The following is a 24,047-nucleotide window of genomic DNA, read 5'->3' as shown; positions in this document are numbered from 1 at the left end:
TTACCCATGGCGACGGTAGCAGTCCCTCGGCCTAGCAAACACCCAAGCTCATTTTCAATTACCTTTGCCTTTTCCTGGCGCCCGGTGATGACGCAATGCTCCCTGATTGGCTCTGCATCGGAGGCGGTGGTTCAGGGAGCCGAGAATTCTGAAAGCTGGACACGTGGTAGCGAACGGCGAGGAGCTTAAGGGGTCTCAAGCCCAAAAAAGTTGGGAGGTTTGCAGGTAAGTGCCCCCTTTTCCTGTTGGAGTGGGAGCTGCTACGCGTAAGGGGAGGCTGCTGCGAGAGAGTCGCGTCGCGTCTGGACGCTTCCTGGTTGTGTTGCGGTTGTACTGGCGCTATGTCTCTTTCATTTTTCTGGGTCTCCTGGTGGATCCTGGCTTCTGTAAATCCAGATTCTCCCAAATCGTGTGAGCCTCACCGCATCTCAGAGAGAAAAATGTCTCCTTTCGACCGGGCTCTGCTTAAAGGTCAAGTTTCCGTGCGCAAGTTTTTTCTAGACTCCCCAGGATGCTTGGGAGGGTTGGACCGATCTCGAATACCTGATCTAAGCGCTTCGCGAGGTCTGGGGCCCCTGGAGATGGCCCATGGAGTGAAGCTAAATCCATCGTTACTGACTGAGCCTAAGTGTTCCCGGGGACAGTGCATGCTGGGATATGTAGGTTCATAAGGCAGGGTAGAGATTTAGACCTAGCTACTTTGTAGTTGTATGACCTTACGCAACTTGTTTAATAACTCTCGGACCCTCGATTTACTCATCTGCAAAATGGGAGCTATAGTACCTAAAGCATTAGAGTGTGGTACCCATTAAAAAAATCTATGTATGTAGAGAACTCTGCCAGGAAACGTAAACTGAAATAGACTTGAGACTTGTCAAAAAAAATCAGGGAAGCTGTGCCCTCAAGACTACTGCAGCAATCACAGGACCTGTTCTGTAACTTGAGTGTTCATCAGAAGGGTGATGGTAGATTAAACTGTGTTACATCCAAGCTATGCAGTATCATAAGTAGTTATTTTAAAGGGTAAGTTAAATTCTGTGTCTCCAGGAAAAATATCCGTTGTGTATTCCTGGGCGAAAAGCAGATTTCAGAGAAGTGCTTATAGTATAGTATATTTGCATTTTTTTAATTAAAAAACACCCTTTCCCATGCAAGTATACTTAAATGTTTGTGTGCATATATAGAAAGGTTGTAGAGGTTGGAGGATGGATAGAGGCAGAGAAGGGAGATAAAGGAAGACAAGAACAGTAATAACAGTATAGCAAAATGGAAAATATGACTGTAACATTATATCTTAACATTACAGTTAATTTTTAAACATTGCATGTGTTTATGGACAAGATGGGACTTCTAACAGACTACCAGCCTATTAGAGTACAGCCTCTAAAGGCAGACTTCTATGATTTAAGTGGCTCTGCCACTTTGTAAATGGTCACTTTTTTAGCCTCAGTTTCCTCATCTGTAAAATGCCCATAATAATAGCATCTGCCTTAGATTGACATGAGAGTACATAATAGTGGAGTTAACGTGAATAACAGGACCTGATACACAGTAAACACCCAAAAAATGTTGCTACTGTTGTTGTTATTTCTTTAAATAGGTGAAACTAATTTAACTTTTATTGTGATTACTGGCATATTTGGACTTACTCCTGCCGTCTTATTTTGTATTTTCTATTTTTGGTGTGCTTTGTGGTCTCTTTTCCTCTTTTTTTCCCTTAAGTATTAACCAATTTTTCTTGATCCTTCCCTGCCCCTCCCCAGCGGGTTTGGGAATTATCCATTTTCAGTAATCTTTTAATGCTTACTTAAAATTTTTTAACATGCATACTTAAAGTTTAACATTATTCATGATCTCTCTCCTCCTCCCAAATAGTGTAAGAATTTTAGAATAGTACCTCTGAATAGTTTCCTCCTCATCTTCCGTTACTGGTTTCTAGAATTTTAGAGTCCATCATTTCTGTATGTCTTTCTTAATCAGCTCAGTGCACCATATTGTTTAGAAGTCCTTCAGACTTTTTTTGCATGCATATACAGACAGTGTACAGTGTGTGTTTGTGTGTGCATATTTATAAATATATATACGCAGTTTTTCTTTTGCAAAAAATCTGTTCACCTAAGCCTGCTCTTTTCCCTCAGTGTATTGTGGTCATCTTTCCATGACAGTCTGTAGAGAATCCATTAAGAAACATTTAAAAATCCCTTTTTTCCTAAGGGGATGGAAGGAGGGGAGAAATATGTGGCATTGGAGGTATTAAGATATGTACAATGCTGCCACAAGTGCAGGGAATCTTGGTTAGCCCTTGTAAAAGCATAGATCTACTTGTCCTTAAAGTGATTAAGAGTTTTTCCATCAACCATTATTTCCAAATGGCTCTTTTAATGGTTTTTTAAGACTTTACCAGGAAGTGAAAATGTAGATGTTTGTATATTGAGAAGACACAGCCCCAGAAATCTTAGAAGAGACTCACAACAAGTGAAAGGGAAAAGGGTAATGATATGAAGCCAAATAAAAACCAGTTAATATTTTGGAGACCGTTAGTTTGTTTCTTGAGAACTTTGCTTGGATTAATAGACTATATCACTCCAAAAGCATGTTTTAAAAATATGTACATGAATATGTGTATGTGTGTATATATTTACATTACTCCATAATAAAAACTTTTTGTGTTCAAGCCCCTAGAAAAAATGTGCAATTATAAAAACACTAACCACAAATTGATCAGTAATGAGGAAAGGAAAGCTGGGTTCAAAGCTGGACAAAGTTGCATGTTATTTTTTAAATGTTGATTTCCAGCTAAAGTACATTCTCTGATGCTTCCCTCAGATTTCTTCATATTTGCATTCATCCTCACAATACACAGAATCACCAGTAACAATTTATCTATTACAATACTTTTCTTTAGACACATTTGTCTACTTTTTCTTGCTTATACTTTTTCCTTTGATGCTGTGTCCATTTACTGTGATTAGGGTAGGACTCTTAAGAAACCCCAAACAGCAGAATGTGAGTACACAGCATCAGAGTCCCATACTGTGGAGAGAACCAAGTGGGTATTTCTCTCCAGCTGATCTAGTGGGTTCAGTACACTAAGCTAAGGATTTTCAATTTCATCCTTAAAGTTATGGAGATTAAACTTTTGTGCATTGTATCACAGGAGGACCCATCTCTGCATCTAAGAGCATGGTGGCTGAGGTCCTCTAGAACTACTATGGACCTGTAATGACAGACCTTGGGTTGAGAATGAAGGAAGCTATTTCTTCAATTGAGGAAAGAGTGGGAAGAGGAGATATGCATATACAGACATTGTATTACTCTCACTTCAAAGATGTAATCAAAAGCTCAGGCCTCTTGGCAGAGACCTGGGTTCTAGACTAAGTCTGATTAATCTTGCTTAGCCTCAGATTTGTTATTGTGGAACGGCAGAGGGGATGGTCCATGAGGAGCTCTCAGTTTGGCGTCTCTGGTAGTAATGGTCAGACTTAACTATTTTCAGCATTTCTAAAGTCTGATGGCAATCATACATTACCTGGGATGTTAAACAGAAGTTTACTAAAGCACTGCGGTTTGTTGTTTTTACCTGGAATTGAGTTAACTTGACATGGAAAAGCACATTATCTCATGCTTGTCAGCAGCTTTGATTGTCAGTCTTTTATGTTATTTATTAATAAACTGGAAAAATGAAAGGAGGGTTTGATGGGGAGAGATAATAATAAAAATTGGTAGCATTCTAGAATCCTAAACTTCATTTTTCAAACATGCTAATTTTATCCTGTGAAGACTCTTCCTACTTTTATATGGATTTAATGTAAAAAATACAACTCTTGTGTACATTTAAACTCTTTACAAAACTTAAGCAGCTCAGATGAGACAGAACTTTTGGAGCAAGGGGAGGAACCAGCAAATTCTTCTCTCTAGGCCTTTCTGAAAACATGCGGGACGATGCAGTTTCTTCCATTCTCAGATGTGTGTGAGGGTAGTAAGCGCTAAGTTGTTGTAGTATTAGTAATCTTGGTCCATTAAATTTTCATTAGTTCTTATTTATGTTTCAAAAACCTATTGTTCCATATTTGTTGATTCTAATAGTCAGAATAATAGGGTTGGTTCATTAACTTTGAAGTGAGTTTCTTACTTTCGTGCTTCCCCCGCTTTAGTTCTCTAGAACTTAACTTAGATTGCAAAATACATTCTTTAACTTTGCTACAAATGGCTTCCAAGCTCTGTTAGTTTAAAAGATTTTTATCACTTGAAACCAGAAGGTTATGTGTATTATTTGATAAATCAATAAGGAGTATGAGGGACTTCCCTGGTGGTCCAGTGGTAAAGAATCCACCTTACAACGCAGGGGACGCGGGTTCGATCCCTAGTCAGGGAACTAAGATCCCTCAAGCCTGCGCACCACAACTACTGAGCTCGCACGCCTCAATGAGAGAGCCTGGGGGATACCCACACGCTCTGAACGCCACGAGCCACAACTAGAGAAAACCCACACACCACAACTAGAGAGAAGCCCGCGCGCCGCAAGGAAAGATCCCGCATGCCTCAACGAAGATCCCACATGCCACAACTAAGACCCGATGCAGCCAAAAGTAAATAAAATAAATAAATAATAAATAAATAAATCTTTTTTTAAAAAAGGAATATGATTGTATAAACTAATGACTCTTCTTTTGTATTCTCTTGTATTTTCTATATTACATTCTCATTAGGCTGTAATTATATTTTTTTTTGGTATAAACTTTCTTTTATTTTAACAGTTTTAATGTGTAATAGCATGGCTTTAAAAAAATAGCTTTTATATTACCCTTTGTTAAAACATAATAACTTTTTTCTCTTAACACTCTCCATTTCTGTGGGTTCCAGTGAGACATTTAATCTTTGTGATAACTTGAAATAATGAAGGTAGAGTCACAGAAAATTGACCAGCCTTTCCCCAAATACTTATACTATTTTTTATAATTCATGTTTAACATGAAATCACTTATTGAACCATACGGAAAGTAGTTATTCTTATTTCTAAAATTCAAAAGACTGTTAACTATTTTATTTCAATATAAAAATTTATAACTCCAAAAAAAGTAATATATACATCCCTGAATATTTTTTAAATAATGATAAATAATGCTTATTTATTTGGTAACATCTTAAACAATGGTTGACTTTCAGCGTGTGGTTTAGTATAATGCTTAAGAGGATAGGACCTAAGGTTGGAACCTCTCAGAGAGCTGTATTAATTTATATATTAATAAAACTGGGCCTAGCCTAACTGGCAAAAATTCCAGAGGGTATGGTATCAATACTTGCTACAGAGACGCTGGTATTTCAAAATGCTGAATATCCAGTGACATTTTGCAAATGATCTTCCATGCCTGATCACTGAGTTTTACAGGGCATTTAAAGAAGTGGGGCCCATGGGCTTCCCTGGTGGCGCAGTGGTTGGGAGTCCGCCTGCCGATGCAGGGGACGCGGGGTCGTGCCCCGGTCCGGGAAGATCCCACATGCCGCAGAGCGGCTGGGCCCGTGAGCCATGGCCGCTGGACCTGCGCGTCCGGAGCCTGTGCTCCGCAGCGGGAGAGGCCGCAGCAGTGAGAGGCCCGCGTGCCGCAAAAAAAAAAAAGTGGGGCCCAGGATTTGCTTCACTGAATAATAAATTAACACAGTTCAACAAAGTAATTGACCATGTTTTCTGATTTTTTTCCCTGTGTATCTGTGGAATTTAGAAAGTATATCTTTTTTGTTAATCAAATATTTTTCCTTACCAATTATAAGAATAATGAAACGTTGCTTACGAATTGCATGGATGCCCACACAGTTTCTCACCTCTGTTTGGACACCGTATAAGAACAAAGTTGGAGAATAATCCCACCTCTCTGACATAACCTCTGTTTATCTTTTGATGTATGTTCTTCCATATATTTTAATAAACAGCAGAATGCTGTTTTGGAATCTGTTTTCTTCATTTAATTACATATTAGGAAAAATTGCTATGTTGCCTAGTATTCTCTCAAATTAGAGAAAGAAAAAAAATAGATCAAATCAGTAATCAGTATTTCCTAAGCAGTATGACCTTTCTCTATACACATTTTCATGACTGAGAGCAATCCTTGGCTTCACAGTGCTCTTTCCATGATTAGTCTTTACTTCTGTCCTTCTGTTTGTTTGGTTTCCATCAGCTCAGACAAAATTTCCATGACTGAATTTAAATGTGGTTGATGTCATCATATTGTGCTGGGACTTTGGGGAAGGTGTCTTATTCTCTCTGTGTCTTTTCCCATTCCCCTATTCCTGATATCTAAAAAAATCCTAGACTAGAAGTAATAACAAAGATGCTATCATTTTTTTTTTGTAGTTTTGCTTGGAAAAATGTTTAGTTTTTAGATGTCATGGAACTCCTTCTGAATGTAATGTACTTTTCTTATCAGGACCTAGAGGAACCCCTTAGGATGAAGCTAAGTCTTACCAAGGTGGTTAATGGCTGTCGCCTAGGAAAAATAAAAAACCTAGGCAAAACAGGGGACTGCACCATGGACATTCCAGGCTGCCTTCTGTACACCAAGACTGGCTCTGCCCCACACCTGACCCATCACACACTGCATAAAATCCACGGGGTTCCTGCCATGGCTCAGCTTACACTGTCATCACTGTAAGTATGAGACCTGATCATTCACATGTCAACCCTGGCAGCAGCTTGGTTACCTTAATAAGGTGTGGTAAAGAGAAAGACTTTTTTGCTTACGTGCAAAATCTGTAGGTTTTTTAGAATGAAATCAGAAGAGAGATAGCAAATATTGTACATCATCTGGCCCTAATCTGGAATCATGGGCCAGACCTACGTGATAGAGCTGCTTCACTTTTCCATACCGCCCTCATTGCCACTGCTCCCAGGGGTGACAGGGCCTGGAATGCTCTATGAGGGCTAAACTTGGAACCTAGGGGCTGTCTTCACGCACCAGCCTCAAAGTTTTCTCTGTCTCTGCACATGTTCTATTCTAGGGAAACAACTAAGGAGTGAGATCATTTTGTGTAATGTACATACTGACCTCATCCCTAATTGAAGAATCTGCTATAAGATCAAATAACTCTGTAAGATTGTGTTAATAACAGTGATTTTAAAGGGACAAGGGAAAGAAGAAAATCTAGATATTCTGAGGCCATTGCTCTTTGCCAATTTCTCCTCTCACAGAACCACTTGCAAATTGAAGAGCTTTGCTCTGGCTAGTGAACCCAACCTAATGAGTGGGGACTCTTGAATAATGGAGTACTTGGTTTTTTGAGATTACATTTACTGTCACGTAGCTTGTTTGGGTGGGAAGAGGGCTTCAGTTGTTGCATAGAGTATCTAGAAGGATTCATTATTATGTTACATAGTTTTCTGTTTTGCTTACAGGGCAGAACATCACGAAGTCTTGGCAGAATATAAGGAAGGAGTTGGAAAGTTTATAGGTAAAAATTAATCAAGTTATTTGTGTGTGCCTTGTGGTGTATTAATTTGGAGGTTGGAGATGCTGTTTATTCTTTGATCCTTCATTCATACATTTATTTATTCATTAATTTAATAAGCATTTAATGAGTATCTAAGAACCAGGAACGCCTTTGAACTGGGGATTCAAAGATGACTGGGAAACAACTGCTGCCCTCATGAAACTCAGAGCCTAGTTGGGATAAAGATAAACAGGTAATTCTAGTAGAGTGTGGTGACTACATTTGCAGGATCAGGTGTAGATACATGTATCATGAGAGCCCAGAGGAAGGAACATATAACCTGCTGTTGGGTCCATGTGGAAGGAGGTCAGAATAAAGGAAGTATTCTTGACAAAGAAGATGACGGGGCGCCTTAGCTGGGTCAAGGAAGAGTAGGAGTTAGCCAGGTCAGGAGGTGGGTGCAGTGGTGGTGGTAGACAGGTGTGAGCAGACACTCCAGGCAAAGAGCAAAGACCTAGAGTTGAAGGACTGCATGGGACACACCTAAGATCCAAAGCAGGCTTGTCATGTTTGCGCCTAAAACATAAGGCAGAGGATGAAGAGTCTATATTCAGCTATATTCTGATATGTTAATATTATCTTCTGTTCCAGAACTAGGATTTTGAATGTTGATCTATGTGTCCATTTATTTATAGGAAAAGCTTAGCAGGGACAGCCAGAGAACCAATTCTTCTGTAGACAATTTTCTCTTGAAGCTTTTTCGCAATATCTAGGACTCACTTAAATGAATGAAAATCCTGCTTCCATTGGTTGTTCAGTCCTCTGCTTCTGAGGGAAACTGCATGACAACTTGGTTGTCACAAGGGCCTGTGTTTCAGAAGAGGAATTTATATAATATCGTTTTCCTTGATCTGAGACCCATTTTAATAACCAGCTTTAAAGTATACAAGCGCATAATTAAGTGAAAATAGCTAATATAAGCTTTGTAGAGATAATTGTAATAATTGAAATTGTAGACAATAAGGTGGAGAACTGCAGAGATTTTTGTTTGCTTTATATTTTTGGTCTTTTTTCAGCAAAATTCTATTTTTTTTTTCTTATGAAAATGCAGCATATGAAATTTAAGTACATATGGCTTAGTAAACTTTTTTTGGATTTTTTTTTAAACAACTATCTTTTTGATTAAAGAACCTAAGAAACTGGCATCTTGAGTAAATGAAACTTATTGAAAATGAGATCCATTTGCAATGTCCTACAGCTTTTCTATAATTCTGCCCCTAGGGACCCATGGTGTGGGCTGGATTTATTATTAATAAGATTACCTATTGACTGTATAATTTCATCTTTACAGTAGCTAGTTCCCCTTGGATAGTGCCTAGAATGACTATACTTGATATTAAATTCTTCAAAGCAAATCAAGCAGGGTCAACATATCATTAAACACTTTCATTGTATCATACTTCAGGTTATACCTTTCCTTTGTAGCAACTCGCTATGTCTTCAGACATGAACCTTTACATTTAATTCTTCTTTTAGATTAGTAGGTTTCAAAGTAATCTTTTCATTCTTGTTGACAGGCCTCCTACAATTCTAAGATAAAGTATGAGCAATTTATTGTGTTTTAGACTTGCTTTATCCAGCGGTACACATTATGAAGCTGCTCTCTGTTACAACACAGTGTAATTGTTGATGTAAGTCCTCTCAAGGGTTCTTTTTTTATGTTTATACAGGCATGCCAGAATCACTGTTGTATTGCTCCCTGCATGATCCAGTCAGCCCTTGCCCAGCTGGTTATGTAACAAATAAGGTATGTTCTCAGAAGGTCCTCCAAGGCTGAAGGCTTTTCTCAGGAAGTCAGCCTATGGGATCTCTCAGCTGCAAGGATCCCACTGCTTGGGGTGCTGAGCCATTCCAGACCCCTTTATGCCTTCTCTTTATTTCTACGACTATAGTGGGATGGTGTGGTTCATAGGAGTTAGAGTGGGGCAGCCCAAGGATAAGGTTAAGGTAAGGACTGTATCCTCAGCTTTTTCATTGTTGCCCAAAATTTGGGAGTAGAGAAAGGTCAAGTATATGCCAAAAAAAGAAATTGCTATGATGGTAGAAAACAATAGTCTTTTGATACCATGCTTTATTTGAAGTTTTAACAACCTCAGGAATAGTGGGGAAAGTTGCTGACGAGTATTATCACATGTATAACTATATATAGTAGAATCTCAGTATAATACTGCTTTTTAGAACAGAATTTGAAAAAGCTGGAGATTTTAGCTGGTGAAAAACAGTATTCAAAGGACTTCCTTAAAAGTTTTAACCTGAGATATGGCCCCATTGCATTGTCCCTGAGGACAGCATTCTAGAAAAGCTTTAGTATATATTGCCACTTTACAAACAGTTACTTTTCTTGCACCCACTTTATTGATATCAACAATATCTATTAATCTTACCTAAGGTAACTATTTTAAATTTGTCTCCTGTTTTACACTTCTTTTTATTTTGTAATTTGAATTCAAAAGAAACTATTTTGACCTCGGTCGTCTATTCCATTTATAAGGGAGAAAGGATTCATTTAAACAGTGTTCTTGTGCCAGAACAAAAAGATTATATGTGGCCTCGCCTTTATGTCCATCTCTTCTAAGAAGAGAGATGCTGTAGGGAAAGGAGTGACCAGAGGTACATACAGAGATTCTTGTGTACTATGGGATTTATGTCTTTGCACATATTTCTGTATCTAACTCGATCTAGTAAACCCTTACTAAACATTAATAATGTGTGAGGCCCCAGACTGTGTGCTTGGGGCACAACCATGAATTCGGATACTCTAGTCAGACATATATACAATGGTGTGATAAGGGCTATCTTTTCTTTTTCTTTCTTTTTTCCTTTGTTTGTTTATTTATGGCTGTGTTGGGTCTTCGTTGCTGCTCATGGGCTTTCTCTAGTTGCAGCGAGTGCGGGCTACTCTTCGTTGTGGTGCGTGGGCTTCTCATTGCAGTGGCTCTCTTGTTGCAAAGCATGGGCTCTAGGCATGCAGGCTTCAGTAGTTGTGGCGCACGGGCTCAGTAGTTGTGGCTTGCGGGCTGTAGAGCGCAGGCTCAGTAGTTGTGGTGCACGGGCTTAGTTGTTCCACAGCATGTGGGATCTTCCCGGACCAGGCATCAAACCCGTGTCGCCTGCATTGGCAGGTGGATTCTTAACCACTACGCCACCAGGGAAGCCCCAGGGCTATCTTTTCTGTGAAAGAAATAAATACAAATTGCTGAAAGAGCTTATAAGAGTGAGCAATTGATTATGCCTAGTAACGTTGAAGGAACACAATAGAGTAGATGGTATTTGAACTCTTATGTCTTGAATAGTATTTTACCAGGCAGAGAAGTAGGGGAAGGCCATTTCAGTGAAAAGGAACAATGTGATCAAAGACAGAAGAATTAAAGTCTGTGGTGTATTCAGGAACAGCAGGGTGTGGCGGAGAATGGAAGACTGGGCTTCTGGAAAAGTAATTATAGAATTCTGAGTGCTAACTCAGAAGTTGGCTTGTGTGGCCGTTGAAAGACTTTATCGGAGTGCCTCTGAGCTATCAGGTCTTTAGAGAATTTGGAATATAGTATAGGAAACCTCTTTACCCACCGTGTCTAGGATATTGAATTGCCACCATCTCTCCATCTGTAAAGAAGAGTTGAGTTCAGGATCGCTTTGATCATTTTATTATTTTCTTTTTCTTTTCATGTTACTCTTCCGAATCCCTCATCGTCTTGTCCCGTGGCAGTCAGTGTCTGTGTGGGGTGTTGGAGGACGAGTGGAAATGACTGCCTCCAAGTTCATGGCAATTCAGCAGGCCCTTCAGCCAGACTGGTTCCAGTGCCTTTCAGATGGAGAGGCAACGTGTGATGAAGCCACTTCCATAAAGAGAGCCAGAAAGTCTGTTGACCGATCGCTTCTATTCCTGGATAATTGTCTGAAGCTACAGGAAGAGTCAGAGGTAAAGCCGTGCCACTCACCACTCCTTTCTCTTAGAAACTCGCGCTCATTTACGTTCCAAGATACCACCCTTTCTTCTCCTTCTGCTTCTCTGCTCCTCATTTCTTGGTCTCTTACTCTCACCTGATTTTTTTTCCTGATTGTTTCATTGCTCTTTAGGATTCTGTCTTAGGCTCTCTTTTCACCCCTCACTATTTGTTCTCCCTGGGCAGCTCCCCTTAGTTTAAATTGCTGAAAATTCTAAACTTGTGTATGTAATGGAGATCACTCTACTTAGCTTCAGAATTACATAACCACAGGCCTTTGCTAGGTTCTGTCACTAGAGTATTCCTCACATGCACCTCAAACTCAGAGATAACCAAACTCAGCGTCTCCCCTCCTCTCACCTGCTCTTCCTTCGGCTCTCCCTCAATACTCTGTCTCCCTTTGTGGCAGCCCCCAGCTCCTCATCCCAGAGATTTGAGTCTTTCAAGACCCCTTTTAATATCCAAGTAATATTCAGTTTTTCACTCCACCTTGGTTCCAGTTCCCTAAATAAGTCTGGAATGTGCCCCTCCCCACCCTTCTTGTCTCCTTAAGGCACAGTAACCTCATCATCTCTCATGAGCTGGGGAAGATGAAGCTGTAGCAGTGAATAAAGGATCTTGATAGCAGAGTTAATAAAGCTGGAAAAGGAAGGGTTCATTAGGAGAGAGCAGAGGAGGTGGGAGAACAGGAGATATGATCAGAGGAGAAGCTTTCAGTGTCTGATCATTTATGTAGAGTAATCCTGAGCAACAAGTGCGCCCCACTACAGCAAAAGCGCACGGAGTTTCAAAAACATCATTATTTTGAGTTTACCAATAAAAAATATAATTTGGCTAATCAAGTTAATATACATGAAATAATTAGAGGAAGCTTACTTGTCGTTCTTAATAGAACTCTCAGTATGGGCAATAAGGGTCCAGCGTGGGGCCATGGCTGTGGGTCTGCATTGTTAGCTCTGCCAACAGTTGTTTGCTAGCAATTGTTTTGAGCCAGTAATTATCCTCGTAGGATAAGTAATGTTTGGATGAGGAGAAAGGGAGGACAGGACGTGTGACGGAGCATGATTATTAGATGAGCCTCAAATCCCTCTTCTGTGTTAAGTCAGCCTGACCATTTCACGTTGTTTCTGTGCGTTGGTCAAATGCAGGGGTCCCTCTCTGTACCCCTTATGCTCACGCTATTGTCTTGACATGATTATTGATAGTGCCCCCTTTTACTTTTAAATGTGTTCCGTTTTAGACAATAAATTATATGGTTATAGTTCTTACACCGTGAAAATGAATTTCCCAGATGGGGCTGTACCGGTCACGGAAAGGGGCAGGCCGTGTAACTGTCTCCTTTGTATGGCGGCATACATCTTTTCCTCTTCCTGTGATTTCTTCCCCTCTGATTCACTGACTCCTCTTCCTCTGAATGCCCTTAAATATTGAAGCCCCCCAAGGTTCTGTTGTCGGCTTTCTTTCCTTCTCCATGCATTCCCTAGGCCAGGGATGGCAAATGAGTTCCATCTCAAGGTGCTTGGAGCTGCTCCCAGGTGCAGCGGGGTGAGGGCGGCCCGCTGTCTGGCTCTGTCTGCCATGGCAGCAGGCGTGGGGAGTGGCAGCACTGTGTCAAGCACCTACCGTTCTCTCTAGGCTGGGCAGTCACACTTTATATACATATCCCTGACTTTCGGTCCGTATGTTCAGTGGCTGATACCTCAAACCCAGAATGCCTGAAAGAGAATAATCATCTTGCCTCACCCTCCACTGTTTTCTTAGGATTCCCTGTCTTTGCTCCTCTCGTCATCTCCCTGGACTTCTGAAATTGGAGCCAGGAGTCCTAGATTTTTGTCTTCATCCTCTCCCCAGATAACTAATCAGTCAGGTTGAGTTGATTGTACCTCCTGATGAGGTTTCAAATCCTCTTTCTCCTCTTCACCCCCACCCCCCACCCCACCACTGCCTTAGTCCAGATCTTCTTCATCTTTCCCTGGATGATTAAAGTCGTCTCCTACCCCATCCTCCCCTCCCCTCATTCATTCTCCGCGCAGCAGATGAAGTGTTCTTTCTGGAGGAGTAGACTGATTGTATTCCTCCTACTTAAACCAAAAAGCAAAATTCCCTCTTTATAGCCTTCCAGGCTCCCTCCCCATCCCTCTCTTCTACCAGAGAGCCACTGTTGATTGGTGTTTTTCCTTGCAAACCTTATTTTTTTACAGTTCCATACACAAAACTATTACATATATGCATGCCTGTATGTGGTTTTTATTACATGAATATGATCATCTATTCAAAAATTTGCTTGTTTTTGTTTAACAATATCTTGAAACTCTTTTCCTGTCAATGTATATGTTAATATATGTTCTGCTTTCTTTTTAAAACAGCTATATAGGAAGCCTACTATGAACATATTATATTGATACTTTACTTAAGCCTTTACTCTATTTTTTTTTTTTTTTTTTTTTTTTTGTGGTACGCGGGCCTCTCACTGTTGTGGCCTCTCCTGAGCGCAGGCTCAGCGGCCATGGCTCACGGGCCCAGCCACTCCGCAGCATGTGGGATCTTCCCCGACCGGGGCACGAACCCGTGTCCCCTGCATCGGCAGGCGGACTCTCAACCACTGCGCCACCAGGGAAGCCCAAGCCTTTATTCTATTGATGGATGTTTAGCATGTTTCCAGTTTTTCATTATTCTAAACATCTTTCGCAAATAAACCTTGGTGCATATGAATGAATATATTTGTAGGAGATATTCTTAGAAGTGGAATTTTAGGATATATAAAGATAAAAGCATTGACGTTTTGGTAAGTGTTATCTACTTGTCCTCCCAAGAGGCTGAACTAATTTTTATTCTCTCTAGTTATCAGGGTATATAAGTGCCATTTCTCTAACACTTTTACCTCTGCTATGTTGCTCTCTGTCTTTTAACTTTTTTGTCAGTGTGATGGGCAAAAATGGTATCGAATTATTTCCAGTTTTCATTTCCTTACTTGTGAGGTTTAGTTAGCTCTCCAGATATGTACGGGGCATTCACATTTGTTTTTCTGAAGTTCATAGTCACATATTTGCCTAGATTTCTATGGGGTTGTCATTTCCTTAGAGGATTTGTCGGAGCTTTACCTATGGTGTAGACATTTATGTGTTCCTCCAAAGAATAAGTTCCCCTTTGTCTTTGTTGATAGTATATTTCACTAGGGAATTTTTATTGTTTTTGTACTCAAATATGTCTGCCCTTTCCTGTAAGCTTTAGCTTGCTTTGAAAGGCCTTCCTTATCTCAAGACTATAAAAATATTCAAGCTATTCTTCTAATACTTGTATAACTATATTTTTTATGTTTAGATCTTAGGGCCGTCTGGAATTTATTTATTTTTTTGCGGTACGCGGGCCTCTCACTGCTGTGGCCTCTCCTGTTGCGGAGCACAGGCTCTGGACATGCAGGCTCAGCGGCCATGGCTCACGGGCCCAGCCGCCCCGCGGCATGTGGGATCTTCCCGGACCGGGTCACGAACCCGTGTCCCCTGCATCGGCAGGTGGACTCTCAACCACTGCGCCACCAGGGAAGCCCTGGAATTTATTTTTGAGGATGGTGTACAGTAGTAATTTTTGTTTTATCTTTTTCCAAATGGACAGTCAGTTGTTCCATCCAAACAGTTTTGCAGTTCCTAAAGTTACTACTAACTAAGAGATTTAGAAGTAACCTAAGGTAGACCAAGATAGCCATTTATAGAAATTAAAACTGTTGCTTTTGTTCTTTTCCTCTTATACCTGCTTGGTGTGTGCTTAATTTAATCTATGCTAAAGCCTGATTAACTATGTTGATTGCCTCAGCTTCTCTTCGGTCTTTTCTCCCCTTTTTGAGTGGCTTTCAAATTGTGTTCTTTGGAGCCCTAAGGGTTCTTAGGAAGGCGGTAAGGCTCATTTCAACAAAGGTCTCCACTACTGGAAACAGTTAAAAGCGTTCAATCCTTTCTTACCTTAGGTCCTCCAGAAAAGTATGATCATTGGAGTGATTGAAGGTGGAGATGTGATGGAGGAGAGGCTGAGGTCAGCACGAGAGACAGCCAAGCGGCCTGTAGGTGGCTTCCTTCTGGATGGCTTTCAAGGGACTCCAACAACCCTGGAGACTAGACTGCACTTGCTGTCATCAGTCACTGCGGAGCTACCGGAGCACAAACCGAGGCTAGTGTTCAGTTAGGGTGCAGGTCGAGCCTGGTGGGCTGCAGAGCAGGGGTGCTGCCGAATGTGTGGTATGCAGTCTGTACATGGGTGTGTCTTTTGATGTTTTGATTACGTCTTTCTGGGCTGAGTCTGCTGAGGCAGACTGTGGAGGAAGTTTCCATCAAGGCTGTCTTGCCTTTGATTTCAGAATGTAGACCGGAGGACACTGCCATGTGAATTAATTTGATCCTCATTATAAATGAGGGCAAGTGTTATACTGGTTCCCCTCATCCTTGTGCCAATTGTAAATATTGTTCTTTATTCACTATAACCTGGTGCCTGGGGACAGATAGAAAGTCATGTGGAACTCTGGCCTTAAGCAAGTAAAGTTGAGGACAGACCTGGGATGCCTAGTGGAATGAAGATGGGTTCTGTCAATAAGGTCCTTTAAGAAGTTCTTAGATTTGAGGCAGGTAGTGAGTGGTATTATTTTTTGAAATCAAGGGCACTGGCAACCCTAGTGGGGTTGATTCTTTCCATCAGTCACAGGATTCATTATGTGCTGGAGAGAAGAGTGATCTGCAAGATTCAGAGCTAAAAATCCCCAAGTTTCTGAGTATAGCCAATGTCTTATTAGACTATTCAAATTTTTTCTTTTTAAAAAACCGTAGTCTTTTATCCCAGTTGATATGAATATTCATGCTTTTTTTCCTATAGATATATTAAGAGGTTTGATTATGGGGTGCTGCTTTATACCCCTTGGGCTGCTGGATATGCGTATGTAATTTTACTACTTTTTAAAAAATCCAGGTATAGCTTGCAGTTAAGTATATGAATCTTATGTATACCCGGATGAATTTTTATTCGTATATATGCTTGTGTAAACACCAGCCAGAGCAAGATATTGCCATCACCCCAGCCAGCATTCCCCCCTCCCCCCGCCCCGCCCGCCCCAGTTTTATCCTAGCTCTCTGTGTTCATTGCTTTCCCTCCTGTGCTTATTTCATTCTGGTGCAGATGATAATTCAGCACTAGTATTTCTAGTCATTTTCTGGACTCCTTTTGAGTTAAGTGCTCACAGATGTCTGTTACTGGATTTGAAAGCTGGGATTGTTTTTCTTTCTATAAGTGTGTAGAAATGCCAGCTTCAGTTGGAGAGGAATTCTAAAACATGACATTACTTGAAGGAAACTGTAGTCAGAAAAACCAGCATATATTTAAGGGTTCTAGTTGTTTAATATTACATAAGCCTTTTTTTGGACTTCTTTTAGAAATCAGGGAGTCTATAAGCTTTTCTCTGCCAGTGTGTAAAAGGGACCTATGAGTAGAAAAACAAACATAAAAAATAGCAGCCAGCCAGCCAGCCCTAGTCTAGTGCATTTCCCCATCTCGTTTTAGTGGCAAAACCTGGTTGAATGTTAGTAACACTCTCAGAATTCATTACCCATCGCCTCTGGAAATACCATCTCATTCTACCATGCAGACATTTTATTAATGGAGAAGATATAAAGAAGCATAAAGAAAACTGACTAGATTCTTAGAGCCTGTGGGCAGAGTTGAAATTCCGAGAGCAAGAATTGCTTCATAAATGAATCTATGAAGAATACAGTAGATAAAAATGTCTTTCTTGAAGCAATTATGAAAAAGAATTATAAGCAAAATACAGTTAAAACATGGAAGAGTATTTGAAGGGGAAATAAAGCACACAGCTTTGCACTAAAAAAATCTTATGTAGTGGATAGGAAGACTACAAAGTTCAGTCTGAGACTACGGAGGTTATTTCAGAAGGGATGAGAAGGGAAGGAAAACTAACCTTTGTTAAGCTTCTCTTTGGGGCAGAAACTACACTTTGTGCTTTCGCGAATATCTCATTAATCCTTACAACCAGTCTATGAGGTATGTATTCTTGCTGTTGTTTTTAAAATGAGAAAACTAAAACTCAGAAAGGTTAAGAAACCTTCCCAAAGTAACACAGCAAGTAGGGATTCTGGTCCAGGTCTCTCTGCCTCCAAAGCTCTATGTTCTTTCCATACACCTCCTTATCTGCTGCCTGCCACGCTAACCATGATTTTTGTTATTATTACTGTTAATGCCCTCTGGAAAGACTCTCTGATTTCATTCCTGGCATTGTTCTTATGTCACTGTTCATATTATTTTCACAGGCTCATCTGCGGTGTTAGCCAGCCAGATGAGGTGCTCGAGTGTATTGAAAGAGGAGTGGACTTATTTGAGAGTTTTTTCCCTTATCTAGCAACAGAGCGGGGATGTGCCCTCACTTTCAGCTTTGATTACCAGCCGATTCCTGAAGAGACATGTAGGTCTTTTGAAGTTAATCTCTCTGTTACCCTTAAATTCTCTCTATTTCCTATCAATTTTTGCCTTGAGTTACAAGCCAGAAATATGTGCATACTATAAAGCCAGCCTTTTATAAAACTATGTCTTTGTTTCTTATCTGTACGCCCGGCATGTTGGCACACAAAACCAGGCACTTAATACTATACACATAGCTCATCAATATTAGGAAGTGATTTTGTAGTGAGCAGAACCAAGAAAAACAAAACCTCTTCTATTAACAACCTGAAAAAAGAACATTCAGAGTGAATAGTGATGAAAATCTAAGAAAAGAAAACCTTTGAACTGCTTGGTAAAAGTTAATTTGTTTTTTCACAAAAGAGTTCTTGTCTGCTTTTTGCAAACCCCATGCTATTAATACACAGGGAGTCTCATCCCCTCTGATCCTAGTGTTACTTTTGCTTTTTTGGTTTTTTATACATACTGAGATGTGAAAGCTGTTTTCCTCTACTAATGGTGCTTTGAAGCACTGCCATTTTCTTTCAGTGTTTAGTTATTCAGAGGTCAAGAAAAGCAGTTTTAGATTCTAACATTTAACTGGCAGTAGAAAAGGAACCAGGATACAGACTTTGGGTTGGGGTCCCTTGAAGTGTCTCCACAGTGTTTCAGGAGAATGTTGTGTGCCTGGCCTTCCGTCTGGCCTTCAGAGTGTGCTTTCCTTTCTCTCCTCCTGCTCTCTGTTGAACTCTTGCTCTATCACTGCCAACCTTAAATTTGAGTAGGGCCAGAGACTTCTTTAAGGGTTCATTTTATTCCCTACAAGTGATGAAAATTTCATTCAGAATATGTTACACTCCTATAAAGCAACTGAAGTGTTAATCTAAATGGAATTAGTTCTAGAAACAAAATCAATCAAGTTGATCAAATTCATATGTAGAGGAGGTCAATTTTACTGTCTTTTAGACAGACTAGAACGTAATGTATCTGGATAGGCACACCATAAACACTTTATACATGTTCATGACTTCATTTACAAGTGAAATTATCTCTGCCAGGACATAGGTGACTGATAGTCATTCTGTACCGTGAATATGCAAAACTCTACAAAGACCCTGATATTGAATTCTCTGTAACAAACACGTTCCTTTTGGGCCAGAGAAAGCCAAATTTCTTTATGATTGGGAAAACTGAGTTTGAACATTTTTATGCAAGTATTATGAATCACATTTGTGTGCGCGTGTGTGTGTATAGTAAATTGAGGCTTTTTGCCAATTACAAAGTGAAAATTCCAAAGGAATAAGTTGCATAATGTAGGCAGCAATTCCCCCTAGTAACACTAGTTACTATGCAAAGAGCCAGCTGCTCTGAAGAGAGGCAAGTAGATAAGTATTCCTGGTGTTTCTCTTGCAATTCCAGGAATGTTCTTTCTTAAAGCAAAGAGTGCAAGGGAACAACTCAAGTCTCCATTTAATTATAAGATATATACTTGTAACTACTATTCACTTAGACATAGTTGAATCTCCAAGTTTTGGTACTATAGATAATAGGTCATTGATCATCTTGTTACATATTGCTTTGTTTTTCTTGTGCTATTTCCTTCCAATAAGTTCTGAGGAGTGGAATTACAGGGTCAAAGGGCATGAAATAGTAACTAAAATAAAATTCTCCCAATGGCCACTCTTTATCTGACCTTCATTCAAGACTTTTTGTTGGTTTGTCCTTTAGTATTGCAACAAAATGGGACACAGGAAGAAGGAAAATATGTGGATCAAACAAAGAAGAGTAAAACAACTAGCTGCAACCGAGAAATGACATCATTTGAAATTAATCTGAAGGAAAAAAAGTAAGGAATTTTTTTTTAAGTATGGATTTTTATTTCTGACTTTTTAACTTCAGTCTGTTTTGAAAGTTTATATAACTGTTCCCTTTTCAGTTCATGACTTCAAAACATATTTATAGTTGGATATTGTTTGGGCCTTCTCAAATTCAGTGCCGGCAGTACTCTTTTCTTCTGCAGATGAATTTGTGTACTTTGTCTTGTCAGAAAACTGAGGCTAGATAACTGTTGTTTTAGAAGAGCTGTCAGAAAAATTAGACCAGATCCATTGTTTGGTGTTCTTTACTCCTTATGATTACTTTAAATAATAACAGTGTAAAATAAGGATTTCAAGATAAAATATTACAACAAAAGTTTTAAATTTTAAGGAATTTAAGCCATCTTGGTTATATACAGATTATAAATCTTAAATAAAATATTTGCCTCTATAAAGATTGAACTAAGATATCTAATAACTTTGTATTTGGCCCAAAGTGGAAATCATCAGTGAACCAGTGAGCGGTTTTTCTGTGAACTTGGTATACTCACTTTAATGCTGGGGTGTTTTTGGTCTTATGTAAAAGGACATTTTAGGGACTCAGACTTATTTATGTCTATCTAGTAACAGGACAGACTTGAAAATTTATGAAAGAATATGAAATTCCTAGTTCTTATTTCTATAGTGATTTCTTGATTATAGGTCTGTAATGGTGACGTTTATCACATTTGACTTCTTGAAAAATAGCCAAGGAGATTCATTTCCATTTTTAAAAACCTAGGTTAATATAAATGGTTACTACTAAAATTCACTTTACATTATAGATATAATTGGAAACTCCGATATTTTTATCATCAGCACTAAAAGTTTTGGAGATTTGGCGTTCAGATAGTAGCCTTGCTTGTGACTGTGTGACCTTGGTCAAGTCATTTAACTTCTTTTTAATAGCTGATAGAAAGTAGCATGTATATAGTGCTTAGCATGTACCTAGCAGTGTCCTTTACTATATTAACTTATTTAATTCTTGTAACAACTCTTATTAGGTAGGCACTGTTACTACCTTATTACATTTCAGATGAGAAAACAAAGACACAGGGGGAGGTTAAGTGACTTGCCCAAGTGAGTTGTGAGCCAGGAACCAACCCCAGGCATTGTTGCTCCATAGCCCTCCCTCTTAAACCCCTTGGCAGTCTTCACTGGTAAAGTGACAGGAAAAATGCCTATCTCCATGGGTGGTTACAGAGATTAAATGAGACAGTATACATAAAAGTTTTTTGTAAACTGCAAAAAGCTATGCAAGTAAAAGGTCATATCATCTCTTCTAATATTAGCCCTGGTGGCGAGTGGGAGAAAAGTGTCATTCATCAGAACAGTGTCTCCTGACATTTTTGTGTGCTTTACAGTGTGACTAACCCTGCTCAGCAGGGGGGAGCGAGCACGTGACTCTTCTGCTGCTCCTTGGTAAGCCTCCGTCTAGGAGGTCGTATCCATCTGAGGAAGACTCCTGAGTCTCCCGGCCCATTGTACTCTCTGTTAACTTTTGACCACGTTGCCTTCTTAAGCAGGTGCCTGGCACTACATTTGCCAGTTGTGTTACTAACTATTGGTTGCATGCCAGCAGAATAGGTTAGTCTAGGTTGTCGAGGTCTTGTTTTCCTCACTTTCCGGAATATCGTTGTAACTTCCTTTCTCAGGTACCAGGAGGACTTTGATCCACTCGTGAGAGGGTGTCCCTGTTACTGCTGTAAGAATCACACTCGTGCGTACATCCACCATCTGCTGGTGACCAACGAGCTGTTGGCTGGCGTCCTGCTCATGATGCACAACTTTGAACACTACTTTGGATTTTTCCAGGCCATCCGGGAAGCACTAAAAAGTGACCGACTGGCACAGTTGAAAGAGCTCATCCACAGGCAGGCGTCTTGAGACCTGGTACGCATAACCTCACTCTTCACGTTGAGCCTGCACCACGGTTGTGATGTGGGAGGAAGACAGCAGGAAGCGATCTTCACTTTAATCACTTATATTTGAGAATGAAGTCTACTCAGATAAGGAACATCTGTACTGAGGCTAAAGAGACTTCTTCTTACGACTGAAATGACCTAGAATGACCTAGATTGATCAGAAAGAATTGAAACCTGACCTTGAATATTTCTGCGCTAACTCTTTTAGTCAACAGAGATTCGTTTAGTCAAAGATAAAAGCTTTAGATGTGAAGGGACAGCCTTGAAGTGGGGATGATGAGAATCTGAGGGTTCACCGAGCTGGATTGGAGCTTGAAGGGAGTTGATTGGTCATGAGTAGCATGACCTCTGTGGACGCATGCCTGTTGACCAAGAAGGAATTTGTCTGATTCAAGAGTTTTCTTCATTTTAATCCTTATATTCTCAGGGGTCTCTTTTCGACACTTGTGCCTTCCAAGCTGTCCTGGCAGTGCAATCAACCTTGTGATTTAACCAGGCTCACATCTCCACGGAATGTGGAGCTCACACATTGCTCCAATGACCAGTTGGCCCAGGGCACACTCTTCGTTTGACCATATGGTCTTTCTGTGACTTGTCTCACTAGAGTCAGCGCAGTTGCCTATTAGGAGCTGAAAGTTTGCCTAGCTGCTTTCATCTGGTCGTGCAGATCCACTGTGTTCTGCCTTGTAGGGTCATTAAGAGTCGAACCACATAATAACTGGAGCTACATCACCTGGGGAGATTCAGTCACCGTGTGTTCACTTGGACAGAGCCCTGGCCTGCCAGTTAGAGGATTGGGTTTCAGTTCTACTCAACTATGACACTTGGGCAAATCACTTAACCTCTCCATGCCTGTTTCCTCCTGAATAAATGGGGACAGGCAAAGTGAATAGTACTAAACTAATTTCTAAGATTCCATTTAGCTCTAATATTTGGGGAACAAGAAGTTTTAGATTGGAACCATAGTTTTATGTGTATCCTTGTTTATTGATCACTATTGGCCTGATGAAAAATGCAGTGGTGCCAGGAGTCAGGCAACAGTAGAGATATTTGAGAGCCTAGAAAGGTTTAGCCTGTGGATTTTAAAGTGGTTGGTAAATTGGCATCAGCAGGTCCTGAGGCTGGGAAGACCTTCGCTGATCACCTCTGATTCTCTGAATTTTTTTCTGCTCTTGTCAAAGGAATGACATTCATGTTGATGGTGTGACAGGTGATTTTTATTTTCTTTGTGCTTTTCTATATTTGTCAAGTTTTCTATAAGAATACACATACATGCACATTTCACACATAGTTTTTATAGAAACAGCAGAACCAAAAAGATGCCTTTGTTTTGTTTGTAGGGGGATAAAATATATTTGTTTTACATTCTTGTGCTACATTTTTCTATTTGTTCATTTTAGTGGGCATTACTGAACTTTGTTTTTAATTATTATGTGGTTACTGTATTTTTATATGTAGGGTGCCCATCTGTACTGTTTTCTTTTATTGTGGTTTAAGAACGTCCATGAATTCCAAAGCTCATGAATTCCAGAATTCATGGATATTCTTACAACCTCTCCTCCAATTAATGGCAAGGATACTTATGAAAGACAGAGTTTCTCTTCTCAAGAATCTGCTTGTTTTGGGCTTCCCTGGTGGCGCAGTGGTTAAAAATCCGCCTGCCAGGGCAGGGGACACGGGTTCGAGCCCTGGTCCGGGAAGATCCCACACGCCACGGAGCAACTAAGCACATGTGCCACAACTACTGAGCCTGCGTGCTGCAACTACTGAAGCCCGCGCACGGAGAGCCTGTGCTCCGCAACAAGAGAAGCCATCGCAGTGAGAAGCCTGTGCACCTCAACGAAGAGCAGCCCCCGCTCAACGCAACTAGAGAAAGCCTGAGCGCAGCAACGAAGACCCAGTGCGGCCAAAAATAAATAAATAAAATAAATAAATTTATTTTTTAAAAAAAGAATCTGCTTGTTTTGAAATATATTGGATTGGAGTTGTTCATATGTTTATAACTCCTGTTCAATGCCAAACCCATTGTTGGAGGAGTATTAATAAATATCCCAGAATCCATATAAAATTTATGAGTTTTATTTGTGTTCAAAACCGAAAATTCTGTCCAACTTTGTCCATTTTTCTAGGTCTTTTTCTTATTAGCACATTTGAAAAAAATGTTCCTTTCCTTTAATGTAAATCTATTAAGGTCAATAGCCAATAAACATTTTTAATTAAAAAAATATACTAGTCTGGTTTCCTGTAAATAATAATGAGTCTATTAAACAAAGCGTTAAATTTCCACGGTACCAGAAATGTTCTCTGTTAAATTTCCATGGTACCAGAAATGTTCTCTACTATTCCATCTGTAGTCATGGTTTTAAGTGCACTCACACTAAATGCAGAATCCCAAGAAAGAGATTCAGGGATGC

At 40.0% G+C, this 24,047-nt stretch overlaps 1 protein-coding gene across 4 annotated transcripts; it reads left to right on the top strand.

Moving 5' to 3' along the window:
• Nucleotides 1-73: 73 nt before the first annotated feature.
• On the top strand, nt 74-23,587 carry QTRT2 (queuine tRNA-ribosyltransferase accessory subunit 2). 4 transcript variants are annotated; one of them, XM_060150569.1, is made up of 9 exons: nt 74-225; nt 6,423-6,643; nt 7,388-7,443; nt 9,153-9,229; nt 11,186-11,398; nt 15,385-15,584; nt 17,726-17,877; nt 19,581-19,698; nt 21,364-23,587. In XM_060150569.1, exons 2-9 carry the CDS (start codon nt 6,444-6,446, stop codon nt 21,593-21,595), a joined length of 1,248 nt encoding a protein of 415 aa, XP_060006552.1. In that variant the 5' UTR covers nt 74-225; nt 6,423-6,443; the 3' UTR covers nt 21,596-23,587. The 4 variants fall into 4 exon arrangements, with proteins under 4 accessions (XP_060006552.1, XP_060006553.1, XP_060006551.1 ...); XM_060150570.1 differs by lacking the exon at nt 74-225 and adding an exon at nt 4,549-4,589 and having other exon boundaries at nt 21,524-23,587; XM_060150568.1 differs by lacking the exon at nt 74-225 and adding an exon at nt 4,549-4,589.
• The last annotated feature ends 460 nt before the right edge of the window (nt 23,588-24,047 follow it).

The sequence above is a fragment of the Lagenorhynchus albirostris genome, chromosome 5 (genome assembly GCF_949774975.1).
Source record: "Lagenorhynchus albirostris chromosome 5, mLagAlb1.1, whole genome shotgun sequence".
Lineage (NCBI taxonomy): Eukaryota > Metazoa > Chordata > Mammalia > Artiodactyla > Delphinidae > Lagenorhynchus > Lagenorhynchus albirostris.
Note: the sequence above shows the minus strand (reverse complement) of the source record. Positions and strands in the feature narration are given on the sequence as shown.

Bases quoted from the DNA above. Each gene is read 5' to 3' on its own strand.
- QTRT2 (XM_060150568.1), top strand. The intron at 6,644-7,387 runs GTAAGTATGAGA...TTTTGCTTACAG, and splicing joins CAGCTTACACTGTCATCACT to GGCAGAACATCACGAAGTCT. The intron at 9,230-11,185 runs GTATGTTCTCAG...GTCCCGTGGCAG, and splicing joins CTGGTTATGTAACAAATAAG to TCAGTGTCTGTGTGGGGTGT.